This window comes from Anopheles maculipalpis, chromosome 2RL, assembly GCF_943734695.1.
Source record: "Anopheles maculipalpis chromosome 2RL, idAnoMacuDA_375_x, whole genome shotgun sequence".
NCBI classification, from domain to species: domain Eukaryota; kingdom Metazoa; phylum Arthropoda; class Insecta; order Diptera; family Culicidae; genus Anopheles; species Anopheles maculipalpis.
Genome location: NC_064871.1, coordinates 20688554 through 20710489, shown reverse-complemented (window position 1 = coordinate 20710489; position 21936 = coordinate 20688554). Strand labels below are relative to the sequence as shown.

Sequence of the window (21936 nt, the reverse complement as noted above, 5' to 3'; positions counted from 1 at the left end):
TTTCTCCTCATGTATGCAAGAAAACCGTTGTGCTTCGCTTAATTGAGTTTTGAGTAACATTTTCTACCGTACAGCAGGCATTTTTTTTTGTGCATAACAAAGTTTTTCAAGCACGTCGTAACAGCAAGTGTGCATCCAGTGAGCAGCACACGGTTGATATAGCGCAAGGAAAACTTGCTCGACCAACAGCATCGGAACAGAACTAAACCTCTGAAATGAATTTGGCCTGCCCCGGGGTGGGGTGCAAAATTTGATATCACAAAAGCTGCAGCGTGTAGATTGGTTTTTGCTGGATGATAAATTATTTGCCAACATCTGGCTTTTCATCGACAAGGCGAACAAGCCATTACTTCACTATCGCACGCCTAGAAAATCGCTTCACCGTCGTACTGCTGACGAAGCAAAACGGCGATACCGTGACTCGGACGTTGCACGTTACCATTTTCCGGGTGAAAGTGTTTAGCTGCTCACTTTAATGCTAATAATTAATTTTTAATTACTTTTATTAGCCCTTGAATTTCAACCTTTCGCTTATTCACCCTGCTCGAGTGCCGAACCTTGGCTGGGGCTGTGTGTGTGTACGGTGATAATCGTTCCAACCCAGTGTCCCGTGGCGACAAGCACGCCCATATTTCTTCTTCTGAATTGCCTTCCATCCGAACGAGCTTGGCTCATTTTCCTTTTCCCAAATTGTGACATACGGGCAGCAGAAACCTTACCCGATTACTGTACAAACTATACTGCGTCCTGGTCACAAAAGGATGTGCGTATACCCTCACACTCGGAAGAAAATTTGCAACCGTTTCGGAGCTAGTAAGCTTACCGCCCCCCAGGAGCGCTCTAATCTTATCAGGACAGATTCTCCATTAATTCTTCAACACTGAATCGCATCCTATCACCGTACCGTACGTAATGTTCGCTTTGTATTATCTCCAAAGATGCAGCAATGTGTGTCCCGGAGGGATGATCGACTAATAGAATGAGTCTACCCTGCGCCGGGTCAACAGAATGTCAACCCCTATGGGACGAGCATATTATAAGGAGGGAACCCAGATAAGAAACAACAATCGAAAACAACCAAACCATTACGCCCTGATCGCTGACAAGGGCCGGGCGCAAGAAACATCCTTGCTGAAGCTACTCGATGAATATATATGAATGTTCTCCAGCATCTTTCGAGGTGGGAAGAGAGTACCAACGAGTCTTACAACCACTGCTTAAGCAACAATGGCCCTCCGGTGTGTGGTCAGCTAAATGTTTAAGCTTGCCCACAGGACAGCACTGACGTTCTTCATTGTGTAATTTCCTGCCGGTCTGATTTAACACTGGCGCATACTTCTCGTGGTGATGATACGATACCATTTGAAATAGGATCCTTTCAAACTGATGCAAATATCACACCACTTCAAACACGCACACACACACACACTTTTGGGTGGCAAGATGGAGAACAAAACTCGGATTTTGCTACATGTAATCAAGTAAAACGTTTTCCGATACGCTTCTTGGACTATCGTACAAACTTAATGAATATTTCATGTTACTGAATGCGAAGAGAACGAGAAGGACAGGAGGAACGAACATCCTTTCATTCAGCTTTCAGCAAACCGGGGAAAAAGAAATCCCTTTTAAGATATCCAAAGAATGTGCCCAGGAATGGTAACGTTAATTCGGTTCACTGTAACCAAGAGAACGAGAGGGTTTTAATCTTCTTCCCTGTTTCTCCCCGAGGTGAAGTTTTTCTGAGGAATCCATACCCCAACGTTAGGGGGTGTCCATCCCTAAATCGGCTACATCGATCCTTAATCAGCTGCATTTAAAACAGCTAGCGAGCGTTAGCCTGTGTGTTTGATATTGACCAAAAATTAAGTTTGTGCGCGTGTGGTTTTTGTGGTATAGTTATCAGTGAGCGAAACTGAACGGAGATCCAACCACAAGTTTCTTTAATCTAGCTAAAAGCTTGACCCTACCGACCCGCATGTTTATTGATGCATTTATTTCGAGCATCGAACTAGCAAAAAGGACATACACCACTGCTCGAAATGTCATTACTTACCCAGTGCAAATAAGGGTAATTCGTTTCTAATGCCACAAATGAAAGGAAACAAAGGAACAACCGGCAGCTGGTCTCGAATTTCCGCATGCATTTTCATGGATGAATAATTTATCATCCGCTTTTTTCTTTTGCATCTATCACTACACTCCAGGATAGTGACAAATGACGCAAATTAAAAGACGAGGAAGACAAAAACCTCAACCGATAATTAGTTTAGTTAATTAATTTTTTTTTTGCTTCAATAAATTCGTTTCACTGAAATAAAAAAAACGTTCTAAAGCGTAGCTTTTTCTAGCGTGCGTTTTCATCGTACAGTATTGTACGTGGTTGTCGCGAAGCGAAGGAACGAAAGCGATAGATGTTAATATTCATTTTTGCGTGTGCCACATGCACTGGTTTAGCCTTGCGGTTGTTCAATGGGACAAATCAATATTCAATCATCATAACAGCAAATCAACGCTCTTTGACTCTCGTTCGCTTCAATTAGCGATCGGCTGGTATGTGTACGAGTGTGCGAATAGAAATTGCAGATGACGATGATGATGATGGTGATGGTGAGCTATATTCGATCGATACCGGCAGAAGTCATACATATCGTACAATCGGCGATAATTGGAAAACAATGATATAACCCCATTTGGGGATGGATTCAAAACGTCACAGATCAATAATCTAATGCACTAAGCAGCGAGCACGATTACCATGGCCACCTCAATATTATCTAGCAAAAAACTTGCCTGACCTGATTTGATATTTTACTGGGAAGTAGAAATTACACCGAAACACCACACTAGCCGCACATACACTCAATCTTTCGATCGGTGACGATGGCTTCCAGCAAGAAGAGGCTTCCACCAGCGGACGCCATGTCGAAAACGGGAAGGAAAATCAATTTCGAAACGATAAAATAATGGGCTGACAATGGCGGCGACACATGGCCGATGGTCGGTAGAGCATATCCCAGCGTGAAGGATGTGTGAACGAACGCGATACGTCAACGTGACAGAGGCAGAGACGCTTCCCGTACCAAAAGCCGTCGCCCTACCGATTGGTGCAACTTAGTACGAGCCACGCGACACAAGCAAACGCCTTTCCCCTCATGCGGGACGAGGCAATGTCGGGAAAATTGATGTATTTTGTTTGGCCTTGTTGTTGTTCCCGTTGTTTCTTGTTCAAACGATATGTTCGCAAGAAAATCGAAAGCTCACTCACCATTCTGCTTTTTTTTCTTCGTCGTCGTGTGTGTGCCTTGAATTGCTTCCGCACCACGTAACACGGACAGGGAGAAAAATGATCTTTCGAAATCGACCACCGTACTCGGGTGGTCCCCCCGTTCGAAGCGCGCAAACAGGAACAATGATGTAGTGAGGTATACTTGCGTTTGCGTTAGTGTGGCTTACGGCAGGATATATGAAGCTGTACGCGCGTCCCGACGACAGCAGCAAACCTCACATCGCACCAGCCCAAATGTCATAATCGAAACGATAATAACGATTATTATAGAAAGCAGCTAGAGAACGACCATAAAAAAATACCCAAGTTGTGTTGTTGCCACCGGGACAGTGATTGGCATTATGGGCAGCGTTGTGACAGGCCGTGAACGGTATGACAGATTCAATTACCGGTTTTGCAACCAATGTAAGAATATCGTGACACGTAGCACACACCAGCAAGCAACGACTGACTTGGCTTGTCGGGATTATGGTTAGCTTTCTTTTAAATAAGCAGAAAGCATGACTACATGTCTAGCTTCGATTATGTCTCTCTGAGGACACCTTTTTCATGCTTCAGGCCAGACCGCTGTATCATAACCGTTCGCACTGATGCGTGCATGTTTCTCTTTTTCAAACTCTGGAATCCTTGTGAGGTAGAACGAAAAATTGCCGCAACAATATTGATGTGTGAAACAGTCTCCCCAATGGCTCCATTTCACAATCTCTCAATGGCTATTACGCTGGAAACAGGCATCAGTTTTGAAGCTGTCAATGTTTTTTGGTGCGTTAGTGGGTATGAGGGGACCTCTAAACAGATCCCACGCTTATTCTGGGTTCACCAGCATTCACCCTACAACCCCGTAACGACTCCCATGCATGCCATCGATCGTCAATGTAGAGCTGTTGATGGTGGCCCACGATGGTCATTACGATGTGACGCTTGCTAACTTTTTGCCCTAGCCCTAGTCCATTTGAAACGTTTTGAAACAAAGCAACGCAAACAAGAAGCACGTTATCGACTTAGCACACGCACACAGCCTCCAGCTGGGACTCTTCTACTGATGTGATTTAAGATCAAATCGATGAAATAAATCACTCGTCCGTTACAGCGAAGCTTACATCGCATGCTGCAGCATAGCCGAAATCGATGTGAGATCAATGTTGCCTTACCTACGCCGAGATTTTCTTCCCGATCTAAAAAAAAAAAACTCAACTTGCCAGTTCTTAATGGCACACTTCATCAGCTCTGTTCTCGGCACAACCGGCATCCATTTGTCGGTTGGTTCATCCGCATCAACTCTTCCGTTACGATGCCGGTAGCATTTTGATTGATCGACAATCTCCGAGATTGATGGGCTCAGCTCGGTAGGTTTTGATTTTTGCTTCCACAACCCCGACCGTATTGTCCGGCTTGCGAAGATTTGACCGATTTGTCAGCCACACACGAACAAGAAACGTCCCTTGCAAAGGTTTTGCGCGCAATCTGCGTCGAGAAGAGAAACTCGAAGATAATCCACTTCCAATACTCTTCCGCTAATGAACTAATCCCGAGCATCGTACGTAAAGCGCACAAAGGTAAAAGCTTCCCGGGATCACGGCCACTATCCCCGTATCAACTGTCACATTCGGAATGTGACTGGACGTTTTACGTGATAAACATGCACACTGTTCGTGCCGGTACGGTGACACGGTAGTATCATCCGGCCTGACGGTTTCTTGCTACAGTTGTCGGGTGTAAAGGAAACAAAACCATTTCCCTTCCAAACAGCCCATTTGGACGTACTAGCCATTTACGGCATTAAATATGCAACGGCTGTCTCGCTCTAATGGTACCGTTGAATACGGTCCTACAGGAATGCCCCTGGCACGATGACCAGAGTTTGTACCGCTCGGTGTTGGTGAGCCGCAAAAGTTAGACCCCGGCAGGAGCTCGGTGGGCACACCTTGGCCGCAACGAGAGGGCAACGCGTGTACACTCTTAATTGCGGAGTAAATTTTTCATTAATATTTCATCTCACCGTAATTAGGTAAGTCGGTAATGGAGAACTACACTCTGGCCGGCTGGGGCGTTCTTCCTTTTCCGATACTGTCCCACCTCGTAGTTCTCAGTCGCCGGTCTGACTCATTTTCCTCAGGGGAGGGGGACAAACCGGCTTCCGCAAATTGACTTATGAAAAGCTTTTAAGATGGCTCGATGTTGTACCCGATGCGAGCGAACGGTCGAGCAGGAGACCTTACCTTTAACTGAGTATTCTTGCCCAAAGACAGGGACATGCTTTGATGGTTCACCTGTCTCAACTGTCAACAAAATGACCAAGCTAGCGGTTCGTACCGGCCACTACGTACTGTAACTCAATTTTCAATACCGCTTTTTTGGATTTCGCTTTCTTTGAAGAGAAAAAAAAACGAACCTCACTTCATTTCCTGCTACTTTCCGGTTCGCAGCGTCCGGTGTAATGAAACCAAAATATTTTATCAAATTTCCTTATCATATCGTTGCTATTCCTGTTGCTAAAGGGATAGCAACCTGTTTCCCTTCTAGGTAGAGATAGGTGAACAAAAAACCAACAAAAAAAACATTTGCTGGAGAAAGGAAAAAGAAACGGACCTCTTAGTGAAAATAGCAAATTCCACAGCTCATGTCCCCGTTGAAGTTGCGATTGTTGTTTCACCGCACGGCGCAATGATTCGCAGGATTTTCGAGACACTTGAAGGTGTGAAAAATGTAAGCGCAAGTAAGAACCAAATTCCACCCCCTGTTTGCCGTCCTTTAGCTTCCCTGGTCTCGGCGCCTCGTATGGTGCCACGTGATGGTTTACCTCCCTGCAGGGGTAATTGAATTATTCACTTTCACTGCGTCCTCCACGAGTAGCCGCTCCGAAACGGTCTGGTCCCGTCCCGACTTGTGCGCTAACTAGTAGCGGAAAACGTGCCAGCGACAATCGTCTCCCGCTGTCAGCTAAAGGGGACAACCCAGCGGGAAATGGTAACAAGCCTGACAGGATTCTTCCATTTAAATAATTAACTTAGAAGTGTTTCGAGTATTTCGGGTAGCACGCACTTTTCCACCACTCCTTTTTCCGCTCGTTGTTAGCCGAAGAAAACGGCAAAGCCGTCGGTGTCCCGCTGGGTGGTTGTAAAATTAGATCACGTCTCCCGTCTCCGGCTCGTCGTACGTACATCCGGTGTGCTCCATATCACACATGCAATCGATTACACACATACACAGTCTAAACAGTTGAAGCTCCCGAAGCGGTTATCGATTTTTCGCCCATATTCGTGTGCCTTCTTTCTTATTGATCGACCTTATGCAAAATCTAAGGCCACGAGACGAAGCAATTAAGAAAGCAAAAGAAAAAAAAAAAGTGCCCTCAGAAACAAAAACAACGTGCTGAGAAAACGCTGGGGCCCCCGCGCAAGCCGATGCGCTTCCATATGTTATTCCCCCTTGTAATGTGTGCTATAACTTGCAGGCGCTGTTGGAGGTGACGGAGGCGACGATGAGAACGACAAAGAGAAGGAAGAGGAGGCAGAGCGCGAACGCCAGGAGGCGATCCGTGAGGCCGAGGAACGACGCAAGGAGAAGCACCGCAAGATGGAGGAGGAGCGGGAGAAGATGCGACAGGAAATCCGAGACAAAGTAAGTACACGCACGCACACCCACTCACAGGCCCCTATTGAATGATTTGGATTGCTTCGGCAACGGGGAACGGGCGAAGGGAGTACCGTTCAGCCCCTGTTTGTGACTTTTCAGTAATCAATATCGAAGTAAATCTTTATGTTATTCATCATCACCCTCGTGACTTTTTTTTTATGCTCGGGTGTTATTCATCCCTATGGGACGGTCGTCCTGATAGCATTACAATTTGTTAAAGAGTCCCTAGCAAATAAGAGGGCGTAAAGAGGGTTTATTGATTTAAGCACGGGCTGTCAATCCATGGCTAAATTACCCTATAAGCTAGAGAATGATTGAAAAAGTGTCACTGAAGAAACATTTTGAAGAGAAGTTTGAATGTTCTCGTATAAGAGGACAATTTTCAGCTAAATATATAAAGAATGAATTAAAACATTTTCATACTAAGTTTTAAACAGTACTTTATAGTAAATTAATCACAAACACACACGTGATTACTTTCGTAAAGCAACATCATTAAATTTCGCTTTCGACTCCCACCGTGTACCAAATCGATTTAACGTTAAATTATGCAAAAAAAAGTTTCTTTCGGGTGCAGCTAGTTTTGTTTTCCAAACTAAGAGAAAAAAATCTTTTCTTGTTCACTCATCCACCTCCAAGTACAATGTTCTCCATTAACTCAAGGTACAACTTTTACACCATAAACTAATAAAACTTTGCTAGCGCTTGGCAGAATAATTATTCAAATGGTTAGCTGCTCCCAAGCACACCTACACTTGGGAACACACACACACACATACACAAACATGGTGCGTGTACGTTCGAGGCACACTCGAGGTAGGAACAGTTAATTACTCCAAAGCAATTCCCACGTCAGGCCATCTAGGTCACTGGCAGCTTTATAATCAGCCAGATGGTAAAGCTGAAAGAAATACTAGACTATTCTCAACGTGTCCTAGTTTTTAGGAGGAGTTTTACTTTTTCTTTTATTGTTTTTACTACCACTGTAAGGTATGAAGAAATCATGGCCGCGTTTACCTAATTGGGAAAACATAATACGAACTATACGTGGCAACTCACTAAGAACGGTCATAAAAAAAAAACGACAAGCTGCTGTTAAACTTTATTCTAGGGTTTCTCTAGGTTCTGAAAGAGATAAAAATTATGAAAGCGTTACTTCGCACAAATAAGCACACTGAAGTGCCTTACACGAATCCTGAAATTGTACAAAACCTTAGAAACGCGCAAATACTACGTTAGCAAAAATCACAAAAGATAAAACTAATATTTAAACGCCTCAACCTTACGGTGCCATTTTTCACAGGCTTTTTAATGGACGTCGGTGGCCAATAACTTTACGCTAACGAAGGATGCTTTTTTGTCTGTTTTTTCTCTTGCTCGTTTCATGCTAGTGTCAGCAGTATATTGATTTGCTTTCTGATTTTTTGGTCCCTTCTTCGCTTCGAACGTGCACAATTAAAGGAAAGCATAAAACAAGCTGGTAAAAATTCGTTTTATTTTTCTTTTCCCATTTTGATTCTATCACTTCTTCCCATGCCAAGTGGGACTCAAAATATTCACTTCTTTTTACACCGACCCCAACTCTAAAGACTCTATAACGAAATAGCTTACAAGAAAAATGCTGATCCACTACACGGATCCCTTCCGCGGCCGGCATATTCACTTCGCAAACTTACTTATAACCTGCTGCGAAAAGAAATGCTTTTATTTCTCTTTTCCCTTTCTTGTTGCTGCAAAAGTCTGCCAAAGAAGCAGAAATCCGGCATAATTCTTTTTGTGCGTCTTTTGTGTCCAGCAGTGAGTCGGGTTGATACTTCTCGGGTGGTTTGTTTTATTTTTCGTTCCCTTAAGAAAGAATGGCATCATTTGGAATACGGTACGGTTTTTTTTTCCTCGTGTTTACTTGCCTTGTGCATACTTTTTATCCGCTTGTTGACCTCCTGTGCAACTCATTTGCACAAAGATGAAGCTCCTACTTCTTTACATTGCCCTTTGCATCGTTAGGAGTGCCACTGTAAAAAGTAAATAAACCACACACACACACACATAGGCACACAACTCTAAAGCACGCAAAAAAAAAACCACGACCAGACCGGAACGGTGGCAAAGATGGCGGAAGGCGTGCCGGGTCTTTTCGTTTTATCGCTGTACACACTTTATTTACATGCAATTAAAAAGTTTCACTAACATTAATTTAGCATAAAAGTCTTGCAAACGTTGACGGGTGGGCTGGTGGCCATCTGTACACGCCACGCCTGTACAGCAGAGGGACTAAGAAATGTAAGATGGATACGGCAAGGTCCAAGTTCTCGAGTTGTTTTCTTCTCGTTCCTACACGAGTCGAACTTGCCAAGAAAGCTTCGAATCTTGTGTTGAATTTATTAACTTTTCAATCGCCAACGTTTGTTGTCATTCGGTGTTTCGAGAGCTATTTCTGAAACTCAAACTAACAAGCCTTACCGGTCGCTTATTGATTCCGTTTATAATTGAAGGTTTTCCCAGTGGGGTTGGCGTTCAAAATTATAGCTTACTGCAAAACTATCGACAAAACTTTTCTGTACTAAACCGGTTTAGAAAATAAGGTAAAGTGTGTATTTTCTACCTCAAACCATTTTTTCCCCCATCGGGCCACAGGAAAAACGGTGCTAACGTTCGATAAGCATCGCACCAGCCTTGGTCCACTTGATTAGGCTGCGTGTTGAAAATTGCGTGCTTTCGTACCGTATACCTACGCTGCCTTATCAACGTCAATCTTCGTATGCCCTTACTCTGCGTATAGTGTTTAAAGGTGTATGTCTGGTGTGTGGTGTTGATGGTTAAGGGCTTGATAAGGATGAAATCATTTGCACAAGACGTCACACCACATCCGCTTCGAAGCGGATTCTTGCTATAATTTCTGTATGCAAGGAAGGGCTTTGACAACATACTCATTAGCTTAAAATAACGCTTGAATACAGACGGTTCTATCGACCCCTTTGGTGGCAAACGAAAATAAACACTATTTTTGCTGAAAGGAAAAAAAACCCTCCCAGCGCTCGGTTTGGGCTGTCGCGATGGCGCTTGTCAAAACATCACGCATCACCCCACACCAGCACGAAAGACTGGCACCGGGAAGAAAAGGGTTCCGCTGGTTTCGTGCATCCGTTGGCACGTTTAAATAATGCAAATTCTAATGACTAATGGCTGCAAACGAGCGTGACAAAACCCTTAACCACGTAAGCCGAATGTGCCGCAGCGGTGCCACGTTGCATAACTTGCAGGCGCTCTTAACCGATCGTAAAGCTTATTATGGCTTTAAAACCTTAAAACAATTCGTGTTTCTTTCTTTCCACACCGTGAGTGTAACGTTGGTGAAGCTTGGAGTAGAGTACTATTCCTTTCCTTCACTTGAAATACCCGAATAAAAATATAGTCCACTACAGAGGATTTTATTTTTACTTTACATTGTGAAAGTTGCTTTAACCTAGCTTACTTTGCTGTGCACTGTTCACAATTAGTTACTCATTCCGTGCTTCCAGTACTGTACGGAACAAATTTTCCCTCCAAACGGTATGCACTTCTATATTTCCACTCCCAACGGTGACCCGGACCCAACGCAGAGTGTAAAATTTTGTAAGCAGCTTTGTGGAACCGCCACCCAAAACACCAACATTTTGCGTGTTTCGGTGAGCTGCTAGGTTTCACCGGCATCGCCAACGACAAACAAGGCAGCATGGCAGCAAACTCGAAACAAAAGCAGCCCTAAGCTAGCAACTGACCATCGCACGTAAGCTCGACCAACCGAGCAAAGTCGAAGGGATGGAACAGATTAGAGCGCCATCACTTGTGGTGCATTGGGCTGCTGGATGCATCCGACTGCTGATTGTGCTGATGGGGTGATGTACTGTAAAATTTTACACCTACTTACCGTTTTAGTTGTCGTGCCACGTCCCTGGACCAGTCCGGTCACTGAAACCATTTCGTCGAACGTTTTTCCCGAGAAAGGCGAGTAAAGTTTATCTGCCGGAAACTGCTCGTTTTGCTTAACGCTCCATTGCTTACCGAAGCGAGTGGTGAATGCCCTTTTGGATGCTGGTAAGATATTGCCTGCCGTCGTCCTTCGCCAGATCTGATGGTTCCTCAAGGGTACTGTGGTCATCCTACTATCGATAAGTATGGCAGCATAATCTGCCTTGTTTTCCCTCTCTCCATCGCTCTGTGAGTTGTGAACAAGTTTCATTCCATTTTCCAGCTCACCGATTCGGTAACTCTCGAGCTCTTGAAGCATTTAATAAAATCTTATCCAATGCGTCCAGGTCCCAGGTGTACTCCACTAGTAGACACTTATTTATGGCTCAAGGGCTTTCGGTGATCTCCGTTCAATGATATCCACTGTGACAGGGATGGTAAATGCCTGGAGCATTCCTGCGTCTTCTGATACCACCTACTGTACAACCTTCACCAAAACTCACTACTATTACTGCTGTTTGTTTCCGTTTTCTTGTGACCTTTGCTCGGTCACTCGAACATACACACACACTCACGTAGGCTGGCGTATTTTCGTTTCCTTCTTACGCTGTGGTTGTAAAAATTAATGACAAAACATTACCCTGCTTCAGCACCGGCAACACTACCCAACAACGGCGACGGCGACAATGGTCTAACGCCGGACGTCTCTCGCCATATGGTCATCCGCTTTGCGTGCTGACGTGATAGCACCATACCAGCGAGCGATCCATACATTCTCGGCCATTTCTCGAAAGCCAAAGTTCCTAATCAAATCACGTAACGAAAATAATCGTAGATTTGCTATCGTTTCGTAACAAATGCTCAAATAACGGCCACCGCCTGGTTCCGTTTTCTGCTACGCGAACCCTAGTTTGCCCGCAGGATAGATCCCCCACAGGTCACCAAGCTTATTATTTTTCGTTTGCATTGGTTGCGCTCACACAACAAAACCACAACAGTGTGCAGTGTACGCACTTTCTGTGTACGATCGATCGATGATTATCGTTATGTTGTAGGTCTGGAGAAAAGAGTGGCTTTTGGAATATCTCAAATATACTTTGAGGCTTTTTTTTGTTTAAGAAGTCCTTATGTTTTACTCAATAATCTTCTCGTTTCTGAAAAGGTCAGTTGGAGGGCATACATTCCACTCATCCTTCTCCGTCAAACGGAACTCATTGAGAAGCTTTCAAAACTCTACATTGTTTATATTCGCTTTTTTTTAGGTTAAATTTATCTTTCTCCCTCTCTCTCTCTCTCTCTCTCTCCATCCTCTCCACTCGTGAAGGTTGCTAGTTCTTTTGCAAAAGCAAACAAAACTGTGTTATCATGGGAAAACTTAGCCGAGAATAGGATCTATAAATTAAACCTCAACAACATTGTAGAAAGTTTTCCAAGAAAACATCAAAAGAAATGATCGATCTGTATCGGTAACCTCTAGCATATGAATTTGTTTGGCGATGCCCGAGGTGATTGTACTAAAGAACTAAGCTTCAGTAAGTCTGTAGGACCACAAAAGGTACCTAACAACCGCCCGTTTGTCCCTCGACCCGTTTCTCTGTAAGTCTTAGTCCAGGGACGGACAGGTTCGATAGCTGTGAGAACGTTTCAACCACCATCGAACCTCCTCACTGAGGTAACGGCAGCACGAACTTCTAGAGAATTTCCCGGAAGGAGGTCGTAGAAGTGTGTTTGTATGTGTACAACCGATCGGCATACCCAATCATCGATGCGTAGCATGGTATGCAAATGGAATTAAATTTACAATCCCTCGGGGACGTAATGCAGCACACACGGTGGTGGAACTGTTGGACGAATGAACGGAACGGACCCGTTACCATCATTGCAAACAAACTAATCGAAATATTCGATCATAAAACCTGCAGCCACATCAAACGGTCCTACTCTCTCGGGTGGGACGGTTCGGTCCCTTACTCGTTTGGATGCTTCTCTCCGGCACGCTTTAATCCGATCAGAAAGAATTTACCAAAACAGTTGATGTGCAGCAGAGCCGAGGGAGAGCGTGTGTGTGTGTGTAGCTGTGCTACCGGGAAGCATTTATACAGCTAACAAATATTTACTTTTCAAAATCGCATGCACTTTATAGATTTCCGCCTGAAACTATGCAAACAGCCACACAACTTCGTTCTCCTGCAGGAGCGCCATATTGTGTGCCTTTTCGTACGAGTTGTTGTTGAATATTGTTATTCGAATTATCGTTGCGAGAAAAGCCGTAGAAGTTTATCGATTAAAGATTGACAATTTCCGTTTCCATTGGGAATCGATAGAAGCACAACTTGCGCCGTGTGCAAACGCTACAATTTGCTTTGCAGAAATTTTCGAGATTTTCACTATCGCTATCCGATAAGTCTATGTAAAGCGTTTTCCTGGCAACAATGTTTTAGTCTTCGAACAGCTTCTACACGATCCTTTCGACCACAAAATAACCCTTGGCAGTTACCCAAATTTTGGCGGTCTTAGATGATGATAATGATTTTGAAGGATTTCTATTTTACGACGACCCTTCGTACCCTTTCGTGCACGGGGTGAGTTTGAAATTAAATCAGAAAAGGTTTTATCACTCACTTGAGAAGCCAGATGAAGTGGTACTGCTTGTGAGGCTTGGTGGAGGACGGGAGGGGGGAGGGGAGGGCATCAAGAACTGTACCACCAGGGAGTGTCAGAACAGGAAACAACATGGAATCCTTTGCGAGAACAAAGAAGCAAGTGTGCAAATGAGTCCCTTGTGGCGGAATTGTTTCTCTTTTTTTGCTTTTTGCATTTCGTCAAAGCGAATTGAAGCTTTTTCTCGAATTTCGCGACCCTTCACTGTCTGACAGATTGTTGTGTCGGTATGTGTGTGTGTGTGAGTCTGGTTGGAAGAGGGAAAGTGCAGATTATTTGGGAAAATATTTGTGTACCCCTCCGAGGGGTTACAGCGGAGCTAAAGTTACCAACAATGGCTAGCAGGCACATTCGCGTACGGATGTTTGACAGGACTGTCGGGATGAGATATTTTCCAGATGGGAAGGTAACTGTGTAACCGGCGAGGGACTGTTGGGTTTCGTTCGCGGAAACCCTTATAAGGTTGATAATTGTTGGAACCAGATTACTTACGAAGGTTTTTCGAGGGATTTTCTCAAATTGGTTGTCGCCGGTGCGCGAGGCAAAAGTGTATGGGGGAAAGAGAATGGGGGTGGAATTCGTACTAAATTTTCGTAATCCGATCTAGGGACCATCAAAACAACCCCAGAAATTAAGCTTTAAAGCTCAAAGATTATATTATAATAAATCCACAAAATGGTGGTTCTATGCTCAAGTTATGCGTTCTTTGCTCAAGAGATGTTAAAGATATTGTTACAAATTTTCAATGTACTTAAATTTTTTTTTTGCATTTGCAATGCGCGCGTTATTTGTTGGTTCACTGGAAAACTGATTCAAATAGAGTTGACGGTATCATCGAAAGTTGTACGAATCATGTCAATCATCAATAACAGGCATTAACAAGCATTACACACCATCGTTCCCTGGTTGCAGCTGTTATTGGGGATTACGAATGTTTTTAATGGTCGGTAGACTTTTCATTCAGGCATCCATCTCTTTCTCTCTCTCTCTCTCTCTCTCTCTCTCTCTCTCTCTCTCTCTCTCTCTTTGTCGCTTTTACATCACATATACTGTAATGTTCGGTGCAGACATAACACTCAAAAAACAATTTAAATCGAGCAATCGGATAGTACATGCTAGTGGACATTATTTATGACCGTGTGGAAAACATAAGCATCCTTTGGTAGCATTTTTGTTAAGTCGATTTCTGTTACGAGTTCCAAAGAATTAAATTCAAAAACTTTTTCAAAAAATTGTTTTTGATTTTACAATACCGATCCCACTAGAATTCATTTTACCAACTCTTGCGATACATGGTTGTTCAATATTCACTGCTAACGGTAATGACTCCCGACACATGTTACATAGCAACTCAACAGCATCAGCAACATCCCAATTTGTAAAGCTATCTAAAACACATCTCTCTTTCTCGGTTCGATAGTGAGCACACACACAAAAAAAAAACAACCCCAGCAGAGTTTAGTTGTATCGTGAAAATTCTATCCAACAGATCACGACGCACCGATCGCTTTCAAAATGGGTCCCCATTTACGGCATGCAAACCATCGCGAGCTCATGCACAAAACCGAGTACTAAATTAAATCAATAGAGCCTATCTAGCGCTACCGGCACCGGGGCCTATCTGGCAAAGATGGCTGTCAAACACAGTGGCAGCACATTTTATCCTAAATTGGCATACATGCCGAAGGAAAATGCATCCTTACCCGCCGAACGCAACCAATGCCGGGTGTGTGTGTGAAAATACAATTTACGCGCTATTCAGTATCGTTGGTGCGAAGGAACGTTGTAAACTCGAGCTCTCAACTATGCTATCTATGCAACTATCACGGTTGGTAGTACGAAAAGCACGGAAAGGATGACCCCGTTGGGTCATTGCGGGTTCGTAATTGCATCGTATCACCGCGGTCTCTTCCCAGCGGGATTGAAACGTTTCATACGAGCGCATTACTAACAGGCAGTTCATCAAACTTTTTTGCTGCATACCAAATTGTGAAAATCGTAAATAACTAGCTCATATTTTTTCGTTTTAGTTTCATTTTGTAAAACATTGATCTATAGAAAGTCAAATTTTGGAGAAATGGAAATGGCATTCTGATTGCATTCTGTTGAATATTTTAGTCACTTTAAAGTGAAAAATATGATTTGCTCGATCGTTCCGTCAGTTCCGTCGCACTTCAACGTGAATCAACTTAATTTAGGCGCACAGCAAGCTGTCAAATCAAAGGGTTTGTTTAGGGATTGGGGATTGGTATACAAGGCAAAAAAAGAAACAAAAATGTGTACGAAATGTGTAAGATTTTTTAAGGAGCTTTCGCTCCAAGAAAACTGCACAACGTAAGAAAAAAGAGAAACCACTCGCAGTGAAGTACGGAAACGTATGAACCCACAAAAAATAAAACCGTACGTAAATTAAATTTTCTAACCCCTTCTGGGCTTCTGTGCCTGGGACCCACAACAAGCACCCCAAAATCTACCACCATCATACCAAGCATCACAATGGAGTTTGTAAGCGTCCCCAGCTAAACACGTCATTCAAGGAGCAGTGCAAGGCAACGCGTTTCTTTTCGTTAACCTGTCCCAAAACACCCACGCTGAAGATTTCGTAGCTTGTGCTATGTGCTTTGTATTTTTCATATTTTTTGCAACTCCACCCGGAATAGTTGAGCAAACTCAAACACAACCTGACGGTGCTTGATTTGAAAGGTTAAAGCTCTGATGAACGTTATAAATGATTTTGCACCTTTAAAAAACGCCAACCATGGTATTTTCGATACTTCTAACCTGAAACAACTTACTTTACGCAAAAAGGCAACATTTTACCTAATTTTTCAATACGCTCTCTGTCTCTCTCTCTCGCTCTCCAAGAAAAACTTTACTTTAAAGCCAACATTAACAATGTGCAGACAAAAAATGGAGGACAAACTGTCTGTTGCAGATGAAAGTGCAAATTGAAGCGAATAATCAGATGTAATCGAACATGACGCCGGCTTTTTTGACGATGGCGTTAAAATGAGAATAATTTAGCTTGCTTCAACGCGAACGAGGATCAGAGCAGCAGCAGCAAGGTAGAGAGAAAATTTGTACCGTGGTTGTTTTTTTTTTTTTGGTGTATTCGTTCTTGCTCGATAGGACGCATCAATTTGCAGCTTGGTGTGGTGTTCTTCCTTCGACAAGATCGGATGAAATTTTATTGCCAATCGAGCGTAGAAATTATCTAGGGCAGCAATTTTTCTCCTTTTTTATGTTTTTGGGCCGCAAGTTTAATGCTTTTCAAGGTATATTTTGGGGAGCAATGTTGCTTGAATTGAAGCCGTTGCTTTATTGTACCTTTGTAATAGAGGCATTTTTTGTTTGCAAGTTTCTATGGAACATTTTTATTTTTTTATGAGCAACATGAGTATAAGTCTCCATCGATACATAAAAGCTTCCAGAAAATAATTTCTGAAACAACTATCGGCATAATAATAAAATGGTAAACTTTCCTTCCGCTTTCTAATCTACGGTGTGGGTTTATCTAAACTTTCTCAAAACTTCTGTCGACTACTCTCGCGGGAGCTTTTCCGTGATTACTGGAGCTTCCCTTTCGCTCCGCCAACAAACATTTACGCAGCACAGAAAACGAAGGTTAGATAAATGGTTTTGATAGCTCAATTGAAAGTTTATGTCGCTGTTCATCATTTCCTTGCTGTGCAAACTCCGGACGTTGGGACGACGGAATTTCCCGCAGACGCTAATAATGCCGCTGTCCTGCTGTGTATTTCCTATTTGTCGTGTCGTCCGCTCTATTTCGGCTGTGATTGTTCCCGTTGTGTGCTATTTGCTGCCGCTTTTTTCCCCCTTCTCGATCTCTCTGGACGCATTTGCTCCACAACCGGTCAAGACAACGTTCGTTGTGATTAATGACTGAACTCGCGGTGAGCCGTACAAAAGAAAAAGAGAGGGAGAGAGAAACCCGGACGGAGGTGGCCAACAAATAAGGTAGATGAAAAGAAAAAAAAAACTGCGAAAGCTTTCCCAACGATGGAAAGTTTCGCGTTGTGCAAATGTTTAGAGCAGCGGTTTTGTTGTACACGGTTTGTATGAAAATTAGAATTAATGGTTCACCGGTGCGCTGATAAAGCTCTGCCGAATGGTCCCTGTGCGGGGTGCGAAAATGCCCTAGAGTCGGGGAGGAGAGGGGGGGGACAAGTTTAATCAAAGAAATCAATTTTTCCATTTTGTAAATCGTGCACCAAAGACAGTAAAGTACAAAATGAACCTAAACAAAGCGTATGAAAACTGTACCCGTACAGCAACGAGATGAAAACGTTCATGGGACGGTGATGCTTTTTTCTTCCTTCCCACGTAGCCCAAAAACCCATGATTGATAGAGGTGTATAAGCACGACGAAAAGCACACAATCATACCGACAACCATCTTTCCGTCCATTTTCTTCGCTCAGTTCGCTTGCACGTCCAAAAGAAGGAGAAAGATAATATTATACACCATAACAAAAATAAACCTTATTTCGCATTCTGGGCCAAATTTTGCTTCAAACCCAAAATTTCTTTGCCCCAGCGCTTGAGAACGCTTCGATTCGTTATTTACAACCAACACCTCGGCGCCGGAAACGTTCCCGACGTTGGGAACCGCCAAAAATCGCCACGGATCGTTGAATAATTTATCGCAATCAAGCGCAATTCGGTATCGGCGTGAGCCGTTCGCCTTATCATTTGCGTAGCCGCACCACGCTAATGCCATTTGTCTCACCAAGGGTAGGAAAATCAGTTCCTAGCTTTTCGGCTGCTATCCCAGTGTGCTCCCGGGACACCTCTTATGCGATGCTGGTGAATTTCGCATCTCGATTCGACCAAGTAAAGTCTTCATAAGCGGTGGCGTTGGTGGGTTCATAGCGAAGGACTGTGGCGATAAATTATTCTACAGCATTACACCTTTCCCACACTTTGTAGAATTATTGGACGCCTCGGTGGTTTTAAATATGTAGTTCTGTCTCAGACAGCAGCGAACAAACAAAAAAACCATCTTTCGAGCCGGACGGTTTTATGAGGAACGAAATTTTAATAAAAATATGTACCTTTCTCGGTGGCTTTCTGTGCTTGCTACGAATCTTTTATGTTGTGATAATAACGCAGCAATAACCGTAAAAGGGCAACCCATAAAGCAATGTAAATTATAAAACTTTACCCGTTGCCCGTTGTGATAGCAATGCCGGTTGGGTTTGGACAAGAAATTTGCATTGTTCTTTTGGCGTTTTTTTTTTTTGAATATTTTTGGCGTGTCTTTCCAATTGTGCTTTACGCTGATTAGGCTGATAATAAGACAATTTTATTAACATTTTTCTTTCCAACGGATGTAGCCTGTTAGGGAGAGAAAAAGCTGGTAATATTTTATATGATCAAAGCTATTATTTTTCTTCTCATTAAATTGCAAACCGCAAAATGGAGAAAGTTTTGTGAATCTGTTTTCATTTCACCTTTCAAGTAGCTGCTCCGATCCGAAAGGGTTCTTGTTTAAAGTTACTTTAACATGCTGTATCGCTAAAAAAAAACACACACACACACACACATAAAGCGTGAAAACTTAGCTTTACACACAGCTACACATCCCACTGGGATCGTTTAACGTTAACTTTGCCATATTTTACCACGTTCAAAGGCCATTCGCACGTCGAAGTACATTAATTTTACTTACCTGCTCTGAAGAAAGAAAAAAACCTTTCTTCCTTGCCAGGTGTTAGTGTGTTAGTGCAACGGTTTCCCGGGTGCAGCTGTACCCACAGCGAAAGCCAAGCAATAAAGGATAGCCTTGTTTTACGCTGTCTATTTTCATCAACGTATCCGCACCATTAAAGTGGCTCGTCTCTTTTCTTACTTTACGTCGCCGTTTCTTCGTGTACCAGTATTGAGCGAGCAAAGGAAAAACACGTTTGCTTTCTTTCTTTTTTCATTCAATTTTTGTTGTATTGCTCTGTGGAACCGTGTTTGATTTTTTACACATTTTGTTTTGATTCACTCATTTTGTTCAAAAAGGCTTCCCTTCCGATCCCACCTACTACTTTATCTGTGTGATTGTTTGGATTCCTTGAACTTTTTTGGCTTTCGTTTGGCTTTAATTTTTTGTTCCCTTCAGTGAATAACAAAAAGTGAAAGTTTAAAGTGAAAGTTAATGCAATGCAGCCCACTCGAAACCGGGCCGCAACAGTGTAACCAGCGTGTGGGGCTTCGGATGGTAAAGAAAAAGTTCTCACCGAGTGGCGGCACCATGGATAGCCGGTATTCGTGTATGCCTACGCGTGGGATTAAATTGACTCTAGTAGGGAGTCCTTTCATATGAGAGACTCCCTAACGGAGTCAGATTGATTCCGGTAGTGCCTCGTCAACAGCAAGCTTCGTGAATCTGTGTACATGGTTATGTATTATGTGTTTTGTTTTATAGCTGTTGTTTGCTTTTTTATTGATTTGTTTGTGTTGATTTTTTTCTAGTTTTCTTAAACTTTAACCCTTTTACAAGCGGATTTCTAATATTTCACTATATGTCGCATTTTGTGTTTGCTCAGGAAGAACGGCTTACGAATATTAATATGATCTATGAAAATAAAAACACTGGTCTTTTACGCTTCACATAATGGAGGCGCCTAGTGGTTCATACCCTACTGTGCTCTTGCCGATGGAGACGCATGGTGTTTCCGACGGCAAGGAAAGTATAACATCCGTATTGCTTCGCCTCTCAACATGGAGATAAATTTTATGATAATGAGCTATATTGATGGGATCCGGAAGAAATAATAGGCCTTATTTCATCTACCTTTCTTCTGCATGTCACTCGCCTCCTTCGCTATCTTACTTGCTCCGCTAAAAGCACAATTACCAGCGCTGTTTTATCGGCGGCATAAAACAACACATCACGGGTAATCCACCAAACTTTGCGCGTACGCTGCACGCTTCGGACAATCTTATTATGCGGCATTATTCATTACATTACTTGACGCAACTTTCGGGCAGTGTGGGTTCAAAGGTTACACGCTACAACAAACGATGGTATGGTGTGTGATACATACTTCCTGTCGTAAAATATATGCCCAGCCCAGAGTGCAGATGGTTTAAGCTGGAAAGAGATCTTGATTAATGGGGCTTATACTCATGGTTTGTGACCGAGATTAGGTGAGAGGTTAAGAAATTCACCTAAAGACAAGATACAAAAGTTCGTTACAAATGTCATAAAAATAATGTTTGCCCGTAGATCTTGCTCATAAAGCTACTTAAAATATTACACTGAGATAATTTTTGTTTGTGCAAACAATCAGTTGCGATGCAGTTTCAGACATAGAGCAGTGAGCAACATGCTGATAATATGATCAATTAGCCCAACTATCCCATTTACCAATTCCTTTAATCCGGGAGCTGCTTTCATCTCGTTAAGCAAATCACTAAATTCGGCAAAATCTTTTTGTTGTTTACTATAGAAAACATCAAACGATTACGATTCCTGAGCACAACTTTCCATTACAACCACCCGAAAGCGGTGCTCACACAATCCATTTTAGCGCATCAGCAACGATGCAGTTTCCCCGTGGCAAGCTTACGCTGGATCGCTTTTATTGATTTATCTAATTTTCCAAGTGCTGGCAAAATGTGCACGGTGTAACTTCCACCGTGCATTTTCGAGATAGGCAAACATTTGTGTTGGCTGGAAAACGGTACACGGCTGCTTGCAAAAGGAGCCTACAAATGGGAAAATACCATTCCAATCCGGATTATCGTTGCAACTAAGCCGACGGGATTAGCCGATTGAAAAGAAGAGCTATTTTGTTCCTTTTTTTAAAACTTTTTTCCATAAGGAAAACTTCTGCTGCATTACACTCTAAATCCACACTGTTATTGGAGTGATGTTGTAAACGTTTTCGTTTTTAGATTTGTAGCGCTTTTTCTGGCGCGCTTTAAACTAGTTTTGTTAATTTATGACGCCCGACGGAACCGATTTATATTTTTTACAGTCTAAGAAAATTTAAACTGCTGTTTTTTTTTTAAGTTAAGTGAGCTAAACCCTCATCAATGCGACGTGGCCTTATCAATCCTTTATGAATAAAAAAAAAAGATGATCCAAACCCTACATGAGCCAATGAAAGCTCTGAAAAAGAGATATCAATCACAACAGCCATTACAACGAACCACACGAAATGTTGCATTACTTTTAACGACGCTTTTCAATAGCTCTCTCAATCAACATTATGCTGGCAATTCATTCATGTTAATTAATAGCTACACTACATGATAAGCATCCTGTCACCTTCGGCGTGATTTTGTACGGATGCAAATCAATTAAATGCACCTGCTTGATTAGCGTACAATCGTGTGACAAAACGCGCCAAACAACCTTCCTGTCTCCATAGCTCCATGGCCCCT

The 21936-nt window shown here is 42.9% G+C and overlaps 2 protein-coding genes across 13 annotated transcripts in view; one reads left to right on the top strand and one right to left on the bottom strand.

Moving 5' to 3' along the window:
- The window catches only part of LOC126559328 (complexin), a 553464-nt gene that overhangs the window by 60180 nt on the left and 471348 nt on the right, over positions 1 to 21936 (top strand). For 9 of the 11 annotated variants that reach the window (XM_050215474.1, XM_050215473.1, XM_050215468.1 and 6 more), the window contains one exon: positions 6744 to 6910. In XM_050215474.1, the coding sequence (XP_050071431.1) occupies positions 6744 to 6910 (167 nt within the window). The remainder of the gene's footprint in view (positions 1 to 6743; positions 6911 to 21936) is intronic. The other 2 variants (XM_050215466.1, XM_050215475.1) reach the window with 1 other exon arrangement.
- Positions 1 to 21936, bottom strand: part of LOC126557182 (ATP-dependent RNA helicase SUV3 homolog, mitochondrial) — a 304903-nt gene that overhangs the window by 90027 nt on the left and 192940 nt on the right. The gene's annotated exons all lie outside the window — the stretch shown is intronic.